This window comes from Myxocyprinus asiaticus, chromosome 17, assembly GCF_019703515.2.
Source record: "Myxocyprinus asiaticus isolate MX2 ecotype Aquarium Trade chromosome 17, UBuf_Myxa_2, whole genome shotgun sequence".
Taxonomy (NCBI): domain Eukaryota; kingdom Metazoa; phylum Chordata; class Actinopteri; order Cypriniformes; family Catostomidae; genus Myxocyprinus; species Myxocyprinus asiaticus.
The window spans coordinates 45,246,312-45,263,583 of record NC_059360.1 but is presented as its reverse complement, the minus strand read 5'-3'; the positions used below and the strand labels follow the sequence as shown (position 1 = coordinate 45,263,583).

The following is a 17,272-nucleotide window of genomic DNA, read 5'->3' as shown; positions in this document are numbered from 1 at the left end:
TTGGAACAACATGAGGGTGAGTAAATGATGACAGAGTTTTCATTTTTGAGTACAATTATTCTTCTTGTTTAATCGATAAACCCCTTTATTTCATTAAAAATGTACAAACAGAAATGCAGAAAGTGGGAGGGCATCTTTACCTGAAGTTGGTGATTTGCATCTGTCCTCTGGGGTGGCAGAACTATCATTACTGTCACACAAACCTGTTGAATACAAACACATCTAAACCAAACAGCCAATCGGATCGTATACAGAAAACATCACAAAACAAACAAATGAATCAACATAAAAACACAGTATAGAGCACAACAAAGTCAAACAGAAAATGCAGACAGATATAAGGAGAAAGAAAGACCTTTGATGAGTGCCGTGTGACTTACTGAGGGAAGAAGAGCAAAGCTTTTTCACAGATTCAGAATAAAAGTTAGAGAGGCCAGACATGCAAGACTTCTTATGGAGAGTGTCTTTACAAAACCACAGAGAGAGATGAATATTGCAAGGGTGAGACAAAACAATGACATAAAATCAAATAAAACAGCTATAAGGCCTTTGAACTCCCAAAGCCAATAGACTGGATTCAGGACAGTCTAGAAATATTTATTCCAAATGTATTTAATGGAGCGCAACAGTTCCTGCCCACTTTTCCATCTGTGTTGGTTCTGGAAGCATTTTTCCCATTTAATCATCCCATAGAGATTGAATGGGAAATTCATCACATTCAGCGACTTTGCGCCAAATCGAACCCGACAGCTCAAAATACAAATCATTTTTATAGGCTTACCGTAGTGAATCAGGTTAAGGTAAGAACATTGTTTTGAACACTGATTGTTTATGTACTCAATCAATAATGGCAATGTGTTGCCAATCTTACATAGTGCAACTTTTTTTTTATCCCATTTTTCTCCCAATTTAGAATGCCCAATTCCCAGTACTTAGTAGGTCCTCGTGGTGGCGCGGTTACTCACCTCAATCCGGGTGGCGGAGGACAATTCTCAGTTGCCTCCGCTTCTGAGACAGTCAATCTGCGCATCTTATCACATGGCTCGTTGTGCATGACACCGCGGAGACTCCGCATGTGGAGGCTCATGCTACACACAAATTACCGCACGCCCATTGAGAGCGAGAACCACTAATTGCGACCATGAAGAGGTTACCCCATGTGACTCTACCCTCCCTAGCAACCGGGCCAATTTGGTTGCTTAGGAGACCTGGCTGGAGTCACTCAGCACTCCCTGGATTCGAACTCGCAACTCCAGGGGTGGTAGTCAGCGTCAATACTCACTGAGCTACCCAGGCCCCCAATAAAAATAATTATTTAATAAATGGCATCAGGCAAAATTTATGTTTCAGTGCATCCTTAATAATAATAATATGACTCTAATGTGTGCTTGTAGCCAAATAAATAGGCTGTGAATTCAGTCTGTTGGCATCTGAGTATTTCAAAGGCTGAAACTCAGATGAGTAAACAACAAACAGAAAGAACATGCAAAGACAGGGAAGAGAAAAGAACAGACACCGATGCCCCTGTCTGAGCATATGGATCAGATGGATTTCTAAGACCAGAGCCAGATGGTTCCTCGGTCAGAAAAGGCCACCTGCAGTTTGAAAGACGTAGGAGCACCACGGCCCGTAGACAGAGTCCGCTCATAATGAGCATGTTGATTTTACTTGATCAGACAGCAAGTGATACAGACAGACAAACAACAACAAACATGCAGAGGATATGATTATTAGTGGGTAGAATAAGCTTTCCCATGGATTTGTGCTTCTGTTCACCTGCAGAGGGCTGTCTGGTTTTGCGGGGCGAGCGGGGTTGTCTGTGATGAGGGTCTGTCGAGCCGTACAGCTCAGCTGTGCTCACATTCAAAAGCAGAGTTTTCTGAAGGTAATCCACCACTGCAAGTCCGTTACCATTGCCCAAAACAACTCTGTAAAACAACAATATAACTAAGTTTTAGAGAGAAATTATACTCAAGTTGAAGTATAATTTCAAAATTTTGCTGAATTCAAAGTCACAATATCTAGGCAAAAACATGATTATAGTGAAAAGTTTGCACATTTAATGATATATTTACACAATATGAAGTCAAAATACAACATCTAGGCAAAAACATACTTTGTTTTTTGTAAATGTATTAAGTATTACATAATGCGTTAAGTATTGATATAAGTATTTAAAAGTAAAAAGTAAACGTATAATCATTTGCCTCTAAAATGTATGGATGTTATCAAGAGAAAGCGAAGATTTTCTCATTATACGTTGAATTTAAAAGTTTAATTAAAAAGTTGTATTAAAGTTGCTCAAGTTTGTGCATCAAAAACAATTTTCTCAATGTCGTGACTTGTGAATATGTAAGACTCTGAAAACAAAGTATACATTAAACTAAAAATCTCTATTTTGAAAATTTGTAAATTTTATGGAATATTCCAGGTTCAATAGAAGTTAAGCTCAATCGACAGCATTTGTGGCATAATGTTGATTACCACAAAAAATAATTTCTTTGAAAAAAATAAAAAATCAAGGTTACTGTGAAGCATTTACAACGGAAGTGAATGGAGCCAATTTTTGGAGAGTTTAACCTTAACGACCCCGTGTCCACATGCATGAACGTTGTATTTTGGCTTCGCTATACGCAACGCATAATTTTAATTTATTTAAGCCGACTGACCTCAGTTCAGAAGACTCTGGGCTGTCAGTAAAGGGTTAAACTTTCTACGCACGCAGTCATGTGACAAAACAACATGGTGGAGATCGCAGAGGAGTTTGTGTTTGGTTGAGACACCAACAAAACTACATCTGGTAAGAAACCTAATTAAGTTTTTACCTTGAAACCTGTTTGAGTCAAAAGATTAGTCTCTAGTTTCATACAATATGCCATTTTTTAAATTTGAGCGATATATCACGAAACGGCATGCTGTTAAACACAATGACCACATTCATTGACTGCATGCTCAGTTTAAGTTAAAATGTCCTATATTCACGGTGCATTATCACACTGAGAATTTATGGATGCATCTAAAAACTGAAAAATGTTGCATTCAGAGGCTTTATATGGAGTTTATATGGATGAAAATAAGGTGCATTTCAAACTGTTCTGAGACCAGTGCAGTCAGACAGCACACTGGAGGTTAAGTCATTCACTAAATAGGATGCAAGGGAGCATCCTATAGATCTCTTTGCAGCTAAGTGCATTCAATTCAAACTTCCTATCAAAAGTTCAGTTTCAGGCTGCAGATGATGTTTGGACCACTCAACAAGTTGGGCAGACATGGGACAATGATGATCAGTACATAGATTCACAATTTTATAATGCTACATTTTATTTTAACATGGTTGGCAGGGGGCCTGGGTAGCTCAGTGGTAAAAGACACTGGCTACCACCCCTGGAGTTCGCTAGTTCGAATCCCAGGGCATGACTCCAGCGAGGTCTCCTAAGCAACCAAATTGGCCCGCTTGCTAGGGAGGGTAGAGTCACATGGGGTAACCTCCTTGTGGTCACTATAATGTGGTTCATTCTCGGTGGGGCGCGTGGTGAGTTGAGCATGGATGCCACGGTGGATGGTGTGAAGCCTCCACACGCGCTATGTCTCTGTGGCAACGCGCTCAACAAGCCACGTGATAAGATGTGCGGATTGATGGTCTCAGACACGGAGGCAACTGGGATTCGTCCTCGGCCACCCAGATTGAGGCCACGAGGACTTAAAAGCGCACTGGGAATTGGGCATTCCAAATTGAAAAAAAAAAAAAAAAAAACATGGTTGGCTGTGATTGGATGATGCTGGCTATTACTCTGATTCAGAATTAATTATGCTAATTTCTGATGTAATGTCTGTAACGTCTCAAAAACATGAATATCCAACACTCCTGGAAACATACTAAACAATTTTGATTAAAAAAAAAATTCCTTTCATAGCTTGGTATTATTAAAAAATGTCACAAATTAGTCTCACTGTCCACATATGTGAACATACATTTTTAGGAAAATTATTTGGTCAAAAAAAAAAATGATTTCTTTTCATGTTTCTTAGGGGCTACTAGTTACAAATTAAAAAGGGGAATGGAAAATGCACACGGCAGTCAGACAGGGATCTCAGGAGGTTAAAGGCAGAAATGTGAAGCTTATAATCTTATAAAAGCACTTACATTCATTCTTCTGTTAAAACCTGTGTATTATATGAGCTGCAAATCATTAAATCATTGTTTTCATGGGATTACAGGGTTTATAGCGTCATGTTGTCATGGCAACGAAGTTGTAAAATTAAATATACTGTAACTTTACACAGAAAAGGTTAGTAAGCGATTGTATCACACTAAAATCATGTTAACACACATATTGTTTACGTCTTGTAGCTATACCTTTGAAACAGTGAGTGGGATCGGCCCCATTCACTTCTATTGTAAGTGTCTCACTGTAACCCAGATTTTTGCTTTATTTAAAGAAAACGAGGGACCAGCTGAAGTTATTTTTTGTGGTAATCAACATTATGCCACCAATGTGGTCAATTGAGCTTAACCTGAATGCGGGATATTCCTTTAAATTAGGCAGTAGATGATTTTATAGTTGTTTGACATTTGACGATAGTTGTTTATTGACTGACTATCGAGTCAAGTTTTTCCCTATAATTATAATTATTATAACTGCTTATAATCCTGTATTGCTTTTGGTCAAAATGTGTTGTGGTGACTCTTCACAAGGCTGAATGACCATAGTTTTGGCCAAATACATTTCCTTATTGGTTTATTTCATTCATCATGACCTTCAAAATATGTACTTTGCACATTAAAAGTCTAAACAAAATTGTAAGGAGTAATGTATCAGTTTTGAGACTGAAATTCAGGTTCAGAATCAAAATCTAAACCTTAAATATTGCCTACAGCAGCAATAAAGTACAATTAATCAAGAAGTCTGTGCTTGTAAACACATCATACATGGTGTAAATGAGTTGTCTTTTCATGGACTTACAGGCCATACGCGGAGTTGACGGCCAGGCTGGTGATCGGTTGTGGTGGCTCCCCGCTAACCCAAACCAGCTGAATTACCAGCTCCACCTGGTATCCTTGAGACTGTTTGAGGGGGGAACTTCTAACCCTGCACTCACAAGATAGAAGACATAAGTAACAATATTAACAACAGGAAGAATAGCTGGAAAAATAATAGAAGCACATCTATGATGCCTTAAACAGCTGCCTACATCGGGATCTCACTAGGTTTGGGAACAGAGTAAACAAAGAATGATTTGCCATACTTGAGACAAGGGACATTATCTCGCAGGCCGTCAGAGGAGTTGTTGCTGCTGGTGGAGGGGTGAGACTGAGGCAGGCTGCTCTGAGGGCTGGAGCAGGTTCCTGGGGTGGAAACGGCTGATGTCTGCTCCCCTCCACCCTCCGGAGACTCCACTTCATTCAGCTCACACTGCATACGCACCTCCAACAGCTACACACACACACACACACAGAAACACTGTAATTCATGTACAAATTCATGCACAAACACACACATATATGCACATGTCCGTAGCTGGATATAAAGAGTGATCATTTGAGCTGGGTGATATCGATAAAACATTTTTATTTCAATATTTTTAGAGCCTTTCTTATTAAATTTGACATACATCTTGGCATTTATGTATATTAGGTGTCCTTAACTCCTATGTACTAACATTAAAATACATAATACAATGTATTTATTTTGTTCTGCAAAATTCTCACATGATTCACATGCTGCTATTGATGTTGAGGTATGGGTAGTTTTAGGAGTAGGTGTAGGGTTAGGATTTAGGGTAAGGGTTGGGGTAGGGTTACTGACCTCACCTACTCTTGAGCCATTTCAGTTTTAAATCAAAACATCTTTCTTGCGAGCTGCGAGACAAGGAAGGATCGCAAAACAAGTCTAATGACAGGTAGGGATGTCATAAAATATCGATATATCAATTATGGATCGGCACGTTATTTTATCCATACATAACGTACTGAAGCCGGTCGCGGCATGGAAGAGGCATCACACACACACACACACATTACAAGCTGATGGCAGTTGAAAGTTACGAAGGTTTTTGTACTTCTTCAAGAATGAACAAAGTAATGTTGATGAGTTTGCAGGTTAGTGCATGAAACTGCTGAAACTGTGCAAACTGAACGATTAGAAATGGCAACGTTTATTAAGCGATTTCCCTGTATGTATCATTAAATAGGTCTTTCATTCAAGCTATTTTTTTTATTTTTCCCCTTTTTCTCCCAATTTGGAATGCCCAATTTCCAATGTGCTTTTAAGTCCTCGTTGTCGTGTAGTGATTCGCCTCAGTCCGGGTGGCGGAGGACGAATCCCAGTTGCCTCTGCGTCTGAGACAGTCAACCCACGCATCTTACCACGTGGCTTGTTGAGCGCGTTGCCAAGGAGACATAGCGCGTGTGGAGGCTTCACGCCACCCACCGCGGCAGCCACGCTCAACTCACCACGCGCCCCACCGAGAACGAACCACATTATAGCGACCACGAGGAGTTTACCCCATGTGACTCTACCCTCCCTAACAACCGGGCCAATTTGGTTGCTTAGGAGACCTGACTGGAGTCACTCAGCATGCCCTGGGATTCGAACTAGCAATCTAGCGAACTCCAGGGGTGGTAGCCAGCGTATTTTACCACTGAGCTACCCAGGCCCCCCAAAAATACATTCTTGTAACTGAAAATCCATTGTGTAGGCTCTATGAAAGATACAATATATCATCCAGTAATGACTAGAGTAAATAATATATGTCCTTTGATAATGATTTGGGTCGAATTTAATGGAAAACTATTACTAAAAAACTATTTAGTTTATAAACTATAAACTAAATTTTTAACAGCCTCCGGAGATGGCAAGCTTGCGGTGTTTGCTTACATATCTTAATAGAAAGTAATTGTTTCAAATTTTAGAATACGCCATGTCATCCGCCGGACACGTCTGGTGTGCATCCCCCTTTAATTTACCCTGCTGCTCACACTATTTCATACCAAAGTTGTGTTGAGAAATATGTTTGAAAGACAACGACTATTTTGCAACGAGCAGCCCAATTTGTGTCTGAAAAAGTCGTGATATATATCGGTAATCATCAAGAAAAACTTCTGATTATCTATACATGAAAATGGCATCGATCCCAAGCTTAATGACAGGAAATGTAATGGCCAAATAAAAAAGCATATTAAAACCGCACATAACAATATTGTATTCACAATGTTGCAACGTTTTACTAAAATCAGCAAATCCATTGTGTATATGCAATGTATCGCTAAGCCCTAGAGCCCATGCATTTACCTGCCAGAGAAAATAATACAATTTCAATAAGATTTTTCATTATGTTTATTGATGTAGGTTTTATATACATTAGTGATAGACCGATATATCGGCCAGGCAGATTAATCAGCTAATATTTGACCATTTTGTGCTTATCGGCATGGGCTGATAACCGTTCGCTTGGCCAATTAACTTTCCCCTTGTGTCAGTTCCAAAATCTACCAATAGATTTGTCAATGGATAGTCAACAATTTCTGTTTTCAAGGTTTTTTTCATTTCAAGGTTATGCAAATTTGAGTAAATATTGCATAACATAAATGTTAGTTTTACTTTAGAAATGTTGTGTACATCTGATAAATTGTATTATTTATATCTGCATTTATATCGGTCACACTGCTCTATTGATATCGCTATCAGCCACTGAAAAACCCAAATCAGTCAACCAATAATATAGATACTGCATTAGAATATGTCATACTTGAACCACTTCAGTGGTGACTTCCTGTTTGCTGAACCTGTACACAATGACATGAGCTGATACTCCAGCCACACACAGAACACGGCTCTCTGGACACCAGGACAGGATCTGGATAGCAAATGGATCTTCATCCACGATATCAGTGCTGGATTTCTCCTCTTTACTGCGAGGCTTCTCAAAGACCTTCGCTGTTTTCAGTTTATACAGCACCTGCAGCATTACTGAACAACACAACAGAACACACAATCATTTCAATCCATATGCAATTTAGCTTTATTAGTTATTACTATTTATTAGTGATGCACCAAAACCCACAATTCTGGACACACTGGGCTGAAAACCAAAACCGACAATAATAACTTAATTTAATTAAACAAATTCTACATATAATATAATGTCATATAATATATCATTTTTAAATAATATAGAGATGTTTCTAAATGATTACACTTTATTATACACACATTATACTACCATAAATGTAGGCTCAAACATCTTTTAAAATATTGGATAATATATTTTAATATTGCACAACTCTATAGATGTAAAAAGATATGTAAGTACATCTTTACAAAGTGCTAATAAAGAGCTCAAGAATACACAACATTCAGCAATTTTCATCCAAAAATTGTCATCAGTGCATTTCCACTAATTATCCTACTAAATCATTTATTAGCCGGCCAAGATGAAAGTGGTGGACTTTGTATTTTCTGCTCTGAATTTGGGGGGAAATCTGCGGAACGGTTTTAAACATGTTAACAAGTGTTAAATTGTGCGGGGAGTACTCCACTCTTATTAATAGCAGCAAGAATAATCAAATTAGCCAAAATATTGAATTAACAAATATGCAGGAGAGAGAGGGATGCGTAGAACTAACTCTGTGAAAATCTGCAGAACTTTCTGTGGATTTTTGCATCTCCAAAATCTACATGGGCCTGATTATTAAAATTTTTCAAGCTCAAAACATTGCTGTAGATTCTGCTTGTGACTGAAAACATATGAAACTCACATGCTGAGGCATCCCAAAACTTGATCGATCCATCAGCATGTCTGTTGATTTAGGAAGAAAACAAGCACATAAAATTGTTCTGAAATGCAGGATCAACACTGAAAAACACTTCCCTTCCAGCATGGATAAACTATATGGGTTTTCTTTCTCTAATCTAATTATTAAACATGAAAAGGCTTTTCTCCAGTAGAGAGCGCATGTATGTGTGAGTGCAAAAGATCACTTACCCAGTTATGATTATCTCTGTGTAACTTAGTGTTCCCTGACCCCAGTTACCTCCACTTATAGGCCATTCCTGCATAAACGGGATTTGAAAGATCAGTTTACACAGGCAAGGGATTTTCTACTATTGTATGACAAATGAAAAGAAAATAGAACTACACTGGGTTATGTTGTCTTTTTATTAAGGCTGTTAATGAAATGTGTTAATGCAGTGCAAAAAATAATGCATTAAAAACAATTAATCATGCCACCATGATGCAAGACATTTCATCGGCACAAAATTTACTGAGTGTACCTTTAAACTGCAGTGCAGAATGTTACCTTCTTGCTGAAGACCTGTCTCTTCTGTCTGGAGCCTACGGAGTAAAGTGCAGGAATCACTTCAGCTGGACAGTCCGCAAAATATTCGCAGCAGGTCACCGGAGACTCGTGAATGGACAGAGGATAGGGATTCTCAAAGATCGGATACCTGTACGGAGAGACATTGATAAAACAACTGTGCACGAAAGAAGAGTGTAAAAGTCTGGTATGTTTTAGTTTGGCCATTTACTTACCCAATTTGTGCAAGGTCAATAACAACTAAATCCTTCTCCAGCAGGACAACAACAGCATAAGGCTCCTGGAAATCTGTGGAAATACAGAAAGTATTGTTTTACACTAAAACAGGGTGTCTTCACAAAATGTTTGAGTTAAAAAAGTGCTTGGACATACATTGAATATTTACCATTTTTTATTTTATATTTCTGAGGATTTTGTTTGCAATATAAAAGTATGTAACACCATGAATATTGTGATTTGAATGCACTTTTTATTCGGTCGGGTAAGCTTTCTACAGATCATTTCACACCCCTCCTTGACTCAAGAATATAATAATGAGTCACAATTCAAAATTCTGATTCAGATACTCAGTGTTCATGCAAGTTCCCACATAATAAAATGTTTTATTTAAAATGTATGGGGTAAAATATTGTTGTTTTTGTTATGTATTGTTATATTGGAACAAATTAACAATTATGATTTTTAATTTTTTCAATTTTTTCTCTATTATACTTCTTGCATTGGGCTGGGATGATTCGGTTTAAAGTATGAAATGAGGTTCACGATTCAATATTTTAATGCATTAATTTCTGCAATTATTAGTTGACAGTTTAACGCGTAAAAAAAAAAAAAAACTTCCTGAAAGTTCACTAATGTTTTTCTCCAATTCCTGTGGCTAAAATTGGCATATACAAATTTCAAGGAGGTACAAGCTCAATTTTACTGCACATCCTAGCACAGAAACTAATTATGTGGAGCAAAGCACGCTTATTCATTACACACAACGCATGTCCCAGGCATAATAAACACGGGAGCAGATTTACTGTAAAGAGAATGGAGACTTCACCCGCAAGTGGTGAGCCACGTGTGGGCGAGATAAGCTGGCTTATCTCTTTGCATCGTCAGACAAAGCTCACTCACTGTCATCTGAACCAGTGTCAAAAGCAAAACCGCACGAGAGAGATCCAGCGTGTGCGCGATTAGAGACTGAATGGCATCCAGAGAAAACAAAAGTTTCGAGTTTTAAACTTCAGCATTTAATGCTTTTTATCTGTATGTATAGTGCCTAATAATGTATTTGCAATGTACACTTAAGTTTCTCTTGCCAATAAAGATTGATATGAATGGAATCAGCCCATTTTTTCCTATTTTTTAAAAATGTCCACTAGAAAACACCAGAAGATTTTGCCCAACTTTTAACTGCAGCATGTCCACAAATTTTATGGCATTTAAACATACTTGTATCAAAGATTTATACTTGTAAAAATGTGTCTGTGTCAAAAAAACAGAACATTTTAACATGTACATGTTATTAAATATTAATTATTAAAATAAATGATGACTAACAATTTTCTTGCAAGATCTTTGAGACAATGTATTCAATAAATGTATTTATGATTATATTTTAATGTTTTCTAATGTGTATGTATTTTATGTAAATAAAAGAGCCTATATTTTGAGTTGTGCAGTTATACTCTTTTTTTTTTCAAGAATGTTTCTAATGTACCATTTACCATGATTAATTGTGAGATAGATAGATAGATATGATCATGATATTATCATTATTATAATCACATTTTAGCTTTTTTTAAATGTAAATGTTCTAAATTCTATCAATTAATATAATGTCATAAAAATGCATGTATAATAATGATATGAGCGGTCACTGTTTGAAATTGTGTGTAAAATTTACAAGTATTTATTTACATTAACAAGTACTGAGTTTACATTAATTTGTCCAACAAGTGTTAGAGTTTATGCTGCATTCCATTCAACTCGGAAAGTCGGATTTTCCAACTTCCTACAAGGAAAAGTGCAATGGAATGCCACTTGAAGTCGGAATTCTACTTGGAAGGTAGGTATACAAAGTTAGTGATAAAGATTCACTTTTATGAAATAATGAGTCAAAGTTCCTTCAGTACATGATATTAAAGCTTGTTCAACAAGTTTGCAGAGATGTGTATAAAACATGGAAAATTACAGTATGCTCTCCATTGATAATTGTACACCTACAGCTCAAATGCTAGCATTGCAGCACTGTTTATCAATTGGGTTGCTAGAAGACATCTCTGGTGACAGTCAAACCCCTGCTAAGATAATGGGAGCATTGCAGTTTTGTTTCCTAAGTCATCTTCCAAGCATCTGGCAATGGAATGCCTTAATGGTCCGAGATCTGAGATATCAAGTAGGATGTGGGATATGGAACACAGTATTAGTGTTTCGGTTCAGCACACTTTAACAAGAGAATTGCCGCACGGTTTCTTTACAACATCGTGCTATGTGATTAAATATATGTTTCTTTTTACTTTTTGATCAACAATTGACGAAATAGAACAGCAAGGATATTAAAATACACATTATTCAATAAAAGTGGAGTGCGTGGATCTCATTTGATGGACACACATTACACGGAAGAAATGTTCCAGTTCAAGCACTTTTAAGCACTTTTCAGCAATACAAGATGGTTTTCCAGGTATTCCAGTCCTTACATTTCTAAAAGCTAAATTCAAGCACTTTAAGAACTTCAAGGACCTTCTCTGAGCCCCATAAAAGTGCAGAACAAAGGGAAAGAGGTTTTGATGTTTGATGGATCATTTAATTTGTAAATCACACGGACAGAAAACAATGCTGCAGATTTTGAAATATTGAATTTTGCCTCAACATAGTTTGTCATTTATTTTGGTTCCTGATATTTCAGAATTTGTTTTATTGTTCCATCCCTAATTTTGCATTAAACTTGGCAACTACAGCCCCAAATGACGGTTTTTCTGATAAAATAAATAAAATAAATAAATAAATAAATATGTTAAGCCATTTCAGAACATTAATATTTGGATATGCAGTACTGTATCTCCCATTTTGTCACGGGACTGAAAGTTACTGTGAATTTATATTGTCCAGCCCTAAACTCCAAAACATGTGAACGCACATGTGAAAGTATTTCAGTTCTGTTTTAGCTTTATCTAGTTTTATTTTGTCAAGATTAAACCAAAGAAACTTTAAACTACTGTAGCTTCAAACTTTTAAGTTAATTCGCATTCTGCATTAAGTAAAGGTTACAGGGCAAAATTCAGCTGTAGGCGGGGCAGTGACTTGCCACTTGGATACGGGGTTTCACACAGCGTAAGGAAATCCACTATGGGGTAGTCCATCTCCAACACCGCAGTGCTTTTCCCATGCATCACAGTCAGACAGGCCCGCCTACCCACTGTATCATATGACAAACCTCCACACAGTATCATGAAAGGGTCCCTAAACAAAACAAATGAACAAATCTCAATTTTCCATGATGCACAAGGAAGCCAAGCCAGAAGCTGAACAAAGCAAGTTAACATCAGTGCTGCATTCAGAGGGAATAGAATGTAGAGAATGATAACACTTAATGCAAAACAAGGCTTAATATTTTATGTCAATAATCTGTAGTACATCATGTCCTCCTTATAAAAGCCATAAAACAGAAGTAACTGATTTCAACTGACAGAATCTTTCGCAATGCAAAGTTGCACAAGATTCAAAGCAACGCATCATGCTCGGTTTGCTTTTTGAAAGCAGCACATTGACACAACATCCATACTGAACCTTACCCTGCTCTGGTTGTTTTGTATTCCACTTTCAAGATGGGTTTGCAGGGCTCAGGCTTCTTTCCATCCTTGGGCTGTTTCCCTGGGAGTGAATATTGCATGTTAAACAAGGTGTGCATTATACACGCACGCACACGTGCACGCACGCGCACGCACGCACTCTACTGGTCAAAAGTTTTGAAACACTTGACTGAAATGTTTCTCATGATCTTAAAAATCTTTTGATCTGAAGGCGTATGCTTAAATGTTTGAAATTAGTTTTGTAGACAAAAATATAATTGTGCCACCATATTAATTTATTTCATTATAAAACTAAAAGTTAATTAAATAAAAAAAGTTTTTGAAATTGATGACTTGGACCAAATAATAAAGAAAAGCAGCCAATAAGTGCCCAACACAGATGGGAACTCCACACATGAATACGCACACATACACACACACATATTTATCATCTATATACTTTTCTACTTCCTGTATCATTATCATGCAACCACCTTTCCAGTTGGCCCTGATTGTCTGAAATGGGGATGTGTCAATTAAGGATTCATGGCAGAAAATAACTGGAATTGATCACAATATGTAAATGTTAACTGCTGTAATTTAGATGAACCAATTAGGGCAAGTGACTAATAACAGAAGTTTCGTCTCTGAGCGAACTATCCCTTTAAAGGTCTTTTGATATTTAATCTGTGCTCTTTGAAGCACTCAACATTCAACTTTGGCAAAAGCTTACCGTGTGGTGTAATGATCTGTGCAGGTTTGGCAGGGATGCGTACATTCCATGTGGTAAGTGTGCCATCTGAGTGACTGCACACAAACTGTTTCCCCTCATGATGCCAAGCCACCGAGTGGATCGCCTACAGGCCAAACAATGGATGAGTAATCAACAGATTGATATGCAAGATGATTGCTATGAATTGTGTTTGTTATACACCGATCAGCCACAACATTAAAACCACCTGCCTAATATTGTGTAGGTCCCCCTCATGCTGCCAAAACAGCGCCAACCTGCATCTCAGAATGCTATTCTGAGATGCTATTGTTCTCACCACAATAGCGGTTTTCTGAGTTACCGTAGACTTTGTCAGTTTGAACCAGTCTGGCCATTCTCTGTTGACCTCTCTCATCAACAAGGCATTTCCGTCCAGAAATATATTTATATGTGACTCAGTGACGCTCGGCGCTCGGCTGAATGACATGCAAATGCGCCGATCGTGGCATTTATATATCTTCGCTTAAAATTCTCTTATTTGGGCATTAAAATGTGATTGGAATTTGAAGTTAACCGCAATCAGAGGATTATTTAATAATCGTGACAAGCCTAGCGCTGACAGAGTATTTCAGTATGGTGTTCCATCCATATCGGCAGAAAACTGCAAGTTTGGGAACCGTTAATGGATCAAAAGTCATGAAAATCATATGGTTCCAGTGTTGTTGTTGAACTAGTTCTGAACAGGAACCGGTTGGGAACAGTTAAATTTTTTTTTTTTAAATACCAGAGCCTGACTTTTGGTTCTGTTAACGGTTTCCGTACGTGCAATTTTGTGCCGATACAGATTTTTTCCCATCCTGTCTCCACTATGAATATTTCCTTTAATACTACTTATAATAATAAATAAAAACGAATATAAAGGTTGATATCCTTGAAGTGATTTGTACACGGTAAAGTTCGGGGAGTTGAAAGGCTTGATCCACGTAAAATGAACCATGGTTTTACTTTAGTAATATTGCAGTAACCATGTTTTTTGCGGAAGTCTTAGTTTTAATGCAGTTAACCATGGGGTTGCTACAATAATATTGTGTTGATATAATAACCATATTTAATTTTGTGGTTACTATGATTTTACTACAACATATTATGGTGTTACTATGGTTGCTGTAGTAAAACCGTTGGTACATTTTTGTAAGAGAAGGTTAGGGTTAGGTTTAGGGGTTGGTGTAGGGTGTCTGTGGGACTCAAACACAATAAACATGCTGCACTGATGCCACTATACTGTATGTTAGTATTTAATTAGGGGTGTATATAGCATCTAACACTATATAGCACTATCTAGTAGTTATTTGTGAAAAAAGTGGTTTCAGTGTTTATATTGATCCATTTCAAATGTCGGCAGACTTGAACGAAAAGTGACTCATGTAGGGATAAATGACAACTTCTTTTAAAAAAGTAAAAAATGCATAATATACTGTTGGTTCTACTCGTGCCACCAAAACAGTGCCGACCCGCCAAAGCATGGACTCTACAAGACACCTGAAAGTGTCCTGTGGTATCTGGCACCAGGACTTTAGCAGTAGATCCTTCAAGTCCTGTAAGTTGCGAGGTGGAGCCACCGTGGATCTAACTAGTTGGTCCAGCACATCCCACAGATTCTCAATCGGATTGAGATCTGGGGAATCTGGAGGCCAGGGCAACACCTTGAACTCTTCATCATGTTCCTCAAACCATTCCCGAACAATGTGTGCAGTGTGGCACGGCACATTATTCTGCTGAAAGAGGTCACTGCCATCAGGGAATACCATTGCCATAAAGGGGTGTACCTGGTCTGCAACGATGTTTAGGTAGGTGGCACGTGTCAAATTGATGTCCACATGAATGGCCGGACCCAGGGTTTCCCAGCAGAATGTTGCCCAGAGCATCACACTCCTTCCACCGGCTTGTTTTCTTCCCACAGTGCACCCTGGTGCCATCACTTCCCCAGGTAAATGGTGCATACGTACATGGCCGTCCACGTGATGTAAAAGAAAATGGGACTCATCGGACCAGGCAACCTTCTTCCACTGCTCCAAGTTCCAGTTCCAACACTCGCGTGCCCATTGTAGGCACTTTCAATAGTGAACAGGGGTCATCATGGGCACTCTGACCAGTCTGCGGCTATGCAGCCCCATACGCAGCAGGGTGCGTTGCACTGTGTGTTGTGACACATTCCTCCCGTAGCCATAATTACAATTTTCTGTGACTTGTCACAGTAGACCTTCTGTCAATTCGGACCAGACGGGATAGCCTTCGTTGCTCTCGCGCATCAATGAGCCTTGGGCACCCAACACTCTGTAGCCGGTTTGTGGTTTGTCCCTCCTCTGACCACTGTCGGTAGGTACTCACCACTGCTGACCAGGAGCACCCCACAAGCCTTGCCATTTCAAAGATGCGCTGACCCAGTCATCTGGCCATCACAATTTGGCCCTTGTCAAAGTCACACAGATCTTTACTCCTGACCATTTCTCCTGCATTCAACACTTTGACTACGAGAACTGATTGTTCGCTTACCCTCTAATCAACCCAGACCTTGACATGTGGCCTTGTTAGGAGATGATCAACTTTTTTATCTTCACCTGTGAGTGGTCATAATGTTTTGGCTCATTGGTGTAATTATACTGTTACTGATATTTTAAAATGAGTATTTGCTGAATATAAGCAACCTGTGCTTGGTTAAAATTTGAATATTATTTTATTAAAACTCCCCTTTGAAATCCATGTATCAAATATGATACATCAGGCTTTTGAGGCATGTCTCTCAATCACTATTACATTCCATTCATGCTCATCATAAAAAAAAGATCAGAGCTTTGAAAATTCTGACATATACATTTTATAAGATATATTTAAAGTGTGAACTAATATTTCTGTCTATTTTCATATATGCAGCCCGCTCTGGAAATATAAATATCTCATTATTTTACATTACAAGCTATTATGATGTCATCTTACCATAAGTTCCTTAGACCCAGCAAATTTTTTTTACAATTTCCCTTTTTAAATGTCATTATAGTGTTTGCTGCATAAAATACATATAATAAAATTTGTTTATTGAAAAAAGAATATTTTATTCATATTGTATTTGATGTGCGGAATTGAACGGTGATACATTTCAATCCATAATTATAGACCAAGGAGAGAAAGTTGATATTGGTCAAACTCTCAAACATTTGGTATCTCTGAAAAGCCCAGGGAGTCCTCTGATAATACCCCACGATTTACCACTGTAGCATGTTTGGGCTAAGAAAAACTTTAAAAAAAAATGTCCTACACAATAATGAATTGCTGGGCTTCAGGAGGATAATGACCTTTAAAGACTAATCTATCAAATATGATACATAAAAAAAAAAAAAAACATTTACAATTTCTTTTTATAGTCTGTCTAATGGTACTAAAAACAATTTAATGTCAAAAAAATAG

The 17,272-nt window shown here is 37.9% G+C and overlaps 1 protein-coding gene across 3 annotated transcripts in view; it reads right to left on the bottom strand.

Annotated features, from left to right (window-relative positions):
* Positions 1-17,272, bottom strand: part of LOC127454813 (syntaxin-binding protein 5-like) — a 75,572-nt gene that overhangs the window by 26,723 nt on the left and 31,577 nt on the right. For all 3 annotated transcript variants that reach the window (XM_051722251.1, XM_051722252.1, XM_051722250.1), the window contains exons 8-19: positions 13,832-13,955; positions 13,102-13,180; positions 12,615-12,769; positions 9,535-9,607; positions 9,302-9,449; positions 8,986-9,053; positions 8,759-8,799; positions 7,750-7,970; positions 5,248-5,435; positions 4,965-5,090; positions 1,777-1,928; positions 141-203 (exon numbers count right to left, since the gene is read on the bottom strand). In XM_051722251.1, the coding sequence (XP_051578211.1) occupies positions 141-203; positions 1,777-1,928; positions 4,965-5,090; positions 5,248-5,435; positions 7,750-7,970; positions 8,759-8,799; positions 8,986-9,053; positions 9,302-9,449; positions 9,535-9,607; positions 12,615-12,769; positions 13,102-13,180; positions 13,832-13,955 (1,438 nt within the window). The remainder of the gene's footprint in view (positions 1-140; positions 204-1,776; positions 1,929-4,964; positions 5,091-5,247; positions 5,436-7,749; positions 7,971-8,758; positions 8,800-8,985; positions 9,054-9,301; positions 9,450-9,534; positions 9,608-12,614; positions 12,770-13,101; positions 13,181-13,831; positions 13,956-17,272) is intronic.